General features: G+C 53.2%; 1 protein-coding gene across 1 annotated transcript; it reads left to right on the top strand.

The window, feature by feature from the left end:
- The first annotated feature begins 413 nt into the window (after positions 1–413).
- On the top strand, positions 414–4,652 carry LOC308057455 (olfactory receptor 14C36-like). The gene has a single exon (XM_080411560.1). The coding sequence runs from the start codon at positions 476–478 to the stop codon at positions 1,409–1,411; it is 936 nt and encodes a 311-aa protein (XP_080267686.1). The 5' UTR covers positions 414–475; the 3' UTR covers positions 1,412–4,652.
- Positions 4,653–4,959: the final 307 nt, after the last annotated feature.

Below are 4,959 nucleotides of genomic sequence, written 5' to 3'. Positions count from 1 at the left end.
TGCCTGCCTCTGCCCTCAGGCACAGACAGTCCCCTTGCCTCTCAGCACTCACTCTGCTCTCCCTGAGCACAGCACAAAGCCCTCCTGACCTGACTCTGGCCATGGCTGTTGCTCAGCATGGGCAGAGCCGATGCTGACAGGCCCTTCTGCGCTGGGAGCAGTTTGGGCTGAGCCAGGGCAAGGCCAGGACTGGCCCCTGCCCCCAGGGTTCCCATGAAGCCCCTGCTGCAGAGCAGGGCTCACTGCTGGGCAGCCAGCGGGCACAGCCCCTGCTCCTCACAGCACACTCGGCCAGCACTCAGCACAGCTCCAGCCACGGCTCGGAAGGGAGCTCTCCTAGGAACGGCAGAGGGGGGGACATGGGGGCAGCAGGGGAGGGTCTAGAAGAAACAGCTTTCACTTGGCTCACAGAAGACTTGCCTGACTTGTCACTACTTTTCCTTCTTGAGCAGGTCCCCATGCTCAGAGGCAGCAGATGTTCAACAGCAGCTCCATCACCCAGTTCCTCCTCCTGGCATTGGCAGACACGCGGGAGCTGCAGCTCTTGCACTTCTGGCTCTCCCTGGGCATCTACCTGGCTGCTCTCATGGCCAACGGCCTCATCATCACCACCGTAGTGTGCGACCACCACCTGCACACCCCCATGTACTTCTTCCTCCTCAACCTCTCCCTCCTCGACCTGGGCTCCATCTCCACTATTGTTCCCAAAGCCATGGCCAACTCCCTCTGGGACACCAGGGACATCTCCTACTCAGGATGTGCTGCACAGCTCTTCCTGATTGTCTTTTTCCTTTCAGCAGAGTATTTTCTCCTCACTGTCATGGCCTATGACCGCTTTGTGGCCATCTGCCAGCCCCTGCACTACGGGACCCTGCTGGGTAGCAGAGCTTGTGTCCACATGGCGGCAGCTGCCTGGGCCAGTGGGTTTCTCAATGCTGCGCTGCACACGGCCAATACACTGTCACTGCCGCTCTGCCAAGGCAATGCCCTGGGACAGGTCTTCTGTGAAATCCCACAGATCCTCAAGCTCTCCTGCTCACACACCTACCTTAGGGAAGTGGGGCTTCTTGTGGGTGGTGCCTCTTTATTCTTTGGGTGTTTTGTTTTCATTGTGCTGTCCTACATGCAGATCTTCAGGGCTGTGCTGAGGATCCCCTCTGAGCAGGGGCGGCACAAAGCCTTTTCCACGTGCCTCCCTCACCTGTCTGTAGTCTCCCTCTTTGTCAGCACTGCCACTTTTGCCTGCCTGAAACCCCCCTCCATCTCCTCCCCATCGCTGGACCTGGTGGTGTCAGTTCTGTACTCGGTGGTGCCTCCAGCACTGAACCCCCTCATCTACAGCATGAGGAATGAGGAGCTCAAGGACACATTGAAGAAGCTGATGCATTCACATCTCTCTCAGAAGCAATAAGCTGCCTGTGTCTCTACACAAGGCTTTTCCATTTGTTATCAGTATCCCTCTGTGGTTGGACATTTCATCTGTGACTATCTTTTCTGTCCCACAAAGTCTACAGCCTCTCCTCTTCCCCAAAGCATGATGCCAGCCTGCCTGACCATGAAACCTTTTAATTGTATGTCTGGGAGTTACAACGGTACCGTTTGGATTTCATCTCTCATCTCTGTAATAAAATGGATTTCGTCAGTTCAGATACCTGGACATTGGGCTCGTCTTCCAAAGCCTCTTTGCCACATATGGTCTCTCCGCTGAGCCTGTTCTCAGACAGCTCCAGCTCCATCAGGTGCTCATGGCCTTTTTTAGAGAAATATGGAAACAGGCCATTGATTGAGATCCCACCAACTGGCCTGGCACCTTTCTCCCATGTTTAGCCCTGAAGAATTTCTCAAAAATCCAGCTCTCTCAGCCTTTCCTTGCCCATAATGTGCTCCAGGCCCCAACCAGTCTTCTGGCCTCTGCAGGACTTGCTCCAATCTCTCAGGGTCTCTTGTGTGCTGGGGAGCTCCAAGGTGGACACATTAAATATGCTCATGGGTCAAGATAAAGACAGAGAGAATACCTCCCAATCTCTAATTCAGTTTAAAAATACATTCCAATAATGAGTATGATCAAAATACTAAGGACTATTCCCCCATCCTGCTAAATTTTTGCCAGGCTCAAATTGCTGCTTCATTCTCAATTCTTCAGCTCATTCTGGTCCCAAGAGTCTTATGGGAGGTAGGAAATGGAGGGTGACAGTACATAACATTTGCCTCTGCCATTCCTTCTGCTTTACACTTTTCCCCTTCTCAGCATGGGTCCTGTCCAGGGGATGCCAAAGAATTTCTTGTCAAGGCATGGTTCTGTCCATTTCATTCGGTCAATTTTTTCTTCTTGACACTCACAGAACAGTTGAGCTTGGACAGGACCTATGGAAATGATCTAGTCTAACCCTCCAATTGAGGCAGGGTCAGCTAGACCAGCTCGCTCAGCAACTTTTCTAGGTAGGCTTGCAGTATCCTGGATTCATAGAAAAACCTAGGTTGGAAAAGATAGACCCACAGGCTTTCCCTCATCCACTGGCAGGTCATCTTGTCATAGAAGGAGATCAGGTTTGTCAGGTAGGACCTGCCTTTCATAATCCCACACTTGCCGGGCCTCATCCCCAGTTGTCCTGCACGTGCCATATGGTGGCAATCACATGATCTGCTCCATAACCTTCCCTGGCACCAAGGTCAGGCTGGTAGGCATCTAGTTGCCCAGAAGTTCCTTCCTGCCTGTCTTGTAGGTGGGCACCACATTGGGTAACCCTCAGTCTTCTGGGACCTCCCCAGTTAGCCCAGATTGCTGGTAGATAAGGGAGACCAGCTTGGCCAGCACCTCCGCTAGCTCCCTCAGAACCCCCGGGTGGATTCCCTCCAGCCCCAGAGATTTGTCCACAACCATGTGGAGCAGCAGATACATACCCATTTCCTCCTGGATTGTGGGACATCATTCTGCCCTTCCTCATCCCTCGTTTCCAGCTCCGGGGGCTGAGTCCCTAGGGGGAAGCTGGTCTTATTATTAAAGACTGAGGCAACAAAAGCATGAAGCACCTCAGCCTTTTCCCCACCCTTTGTGGCAATGCTCTTTGCCAAATCCAATAAAGGATGAAGATTCTCCTGGGCCCTCCCTTGGTTTCTATGTATTTGCAAAAACATTTTTTTGTGACCTTTTAGGTCAGTGGCCAGCCTGAGTTCTCACTGGGCTCTTGCCTCTCTAATCGTCACTCCACATAACCTCGCAACATCCTTCTAGTCATCCAGACTTGCCTGCCCGTTCTTCCAAAGGTGCTAAACTCTCCCTCTTCTCCTGAGCTCCAGCCAAAGCTCTCCCATCAGCCAGGTCGGTCTCCTTCCCTGCCAGCTTGTGTATCGGCACATGTGCACAACCTGCTCCTGTGCCTACAACTCTATCTTCTTGAAGAAGGTCCAGCCTTCTGGACCCCTTGGCCCTTCAGAACTGTCCTCAAACGGGGTCTGCCAACCAGGCTCTTAAACAGCTTGAAATTGGCCCTTTAGAAGAGCCAGGTAGTGGTCCTGCTGACCACCATCCTTACTCCTCTGAGACTTGAAAACTCTCTCATCTCATCACCGCTATGCCCAGGATGTTCTTACGACGATCACCCACCAGTCCTTCCCTGTCTGGAAGCAGCAAGTCCAGCGGGACATCTCTCCTGCCTGGCTCACTGACCAGCTGTGTCAGGAAAGTCTCTTCCACACACTGCAGGAACCTCCTAGACTGTTTCCTCTCCTCTGTCTTGTGTTTCCAGTGGACGTCCTGTAGGCTGAAGTCCCTCATGAGAACAAGGGCTATTGATCCTGAGACGTCTTCCAGCTGCTTGCGGGTGGTTGGAATTAGTTGTGGTTGTGGTTTGCCCCTGGCCAGCACCCAAACGTTCAGAATCAGTTGCTCACTGACCCATTCCATGCCCAGCGTGATGGAGGAGAGGATCAGAGGAAAACTCACAGGTCAGGACAAAGACAGTTCAATAGGAGAAGCAAAAGCTTTGTGTGTGCAAGGAGCAACATGAGCAATTCGCTCACTCCTTGCCATGGGCAGCAGGGGTTCAGCCATCCCCATAAGAGCTGCTCTTCAGCACATCTGTCAGTGACATGGGAGGACAAATGCCACGACCATAAACGTTCTTTTTTCATCCTCCTTTCCCCGAGCTGTCATTGATGAGCACAACATCCTGGGATATGCAATATCCCTGTGGTCATGGGGGTCAGCTGTCCCAGCTTCTTGCGTCCCCCCAGTCTCCTTGTAGCGCAGGCAGAGTGTGAGAAAGAGAAGCCTTGGTGATTACTCTGCAGCGGTGGCCAAAACACTGGTGCGTGGTCAGCGCTGCCTTAGGAAGAGACGCAAAGCACAGCACCAGAAGGGCTGCTGTGAAGAACATGCACTCCATGCCAGCCCGCGCCATGACAGAGTGACAGGTCATACAGTCAGGGTGAGGCATGAACAATGTCTTCTTGAAATGACCTGAGGAAACCTGTGGATCACAGAGCCTGGCTCTTCTGGGGGAATCCGTCTCCTTGGTGATCACTGCACAGGTAAGCAAGGATGCCAGGAGCTCAGGGGCTTGTGGGCAAGTTCCCCATGCCCAACAGGCCACCCAGTCTGATGCTCGTCTACGCCTGGGGCTCCCCAGAGAGGAAGAGCTGCTTAGGCCTCTAAAGACCAGTGCCACCTTGGTTGTAGTGACTATGAAATTGTACTCTCCCTGATGCCCAGGCATGTGGGTAAGGAGAGCAGCACAGCCCTGGGACAGGACGGAAGGAGGACTTGGCCTTTTGAGGGCCCTGGCAGGTGATATCCCATGGACCCTGAGGGTATCCCTAGGCCTTCCTGGCCCTGACCAGCTTAACTGGTGGCTCCAACCAAAGCTTTGTCCATGGCTCCAGGAGGTCATTGAAGCCAGGCAGGAGTTTCAGCCACAGCATGATCTATGCTGTAGGTGTGTGGGTGTCTAGGCACAACCG

This window comes from Falco punctatus, assembly GCF_963210335.1.
Source record: "Falco punctatus genome assembly, contig: scaffold_30, whole genome shotgun sequence".
Lineage (NCBI taxonomy): Eukaryota > Metazoa > Chordata > Aves > Falconiformes > Falconidae > Falco > Falco punctatus.
This window is presented reverse-complemented; position numbering and strand designations above follow the sequence as displayed.

Bases quoted from the DNA above. Each gene is read 5' to 3' on its own strand.
- LOC308057455 (XM_080411560.1), top strand. From the start codon at position 476: ATGTTCAACAGCAGCTCCATCACCCAGTTCCTCCTCCTGGCATTGGCA.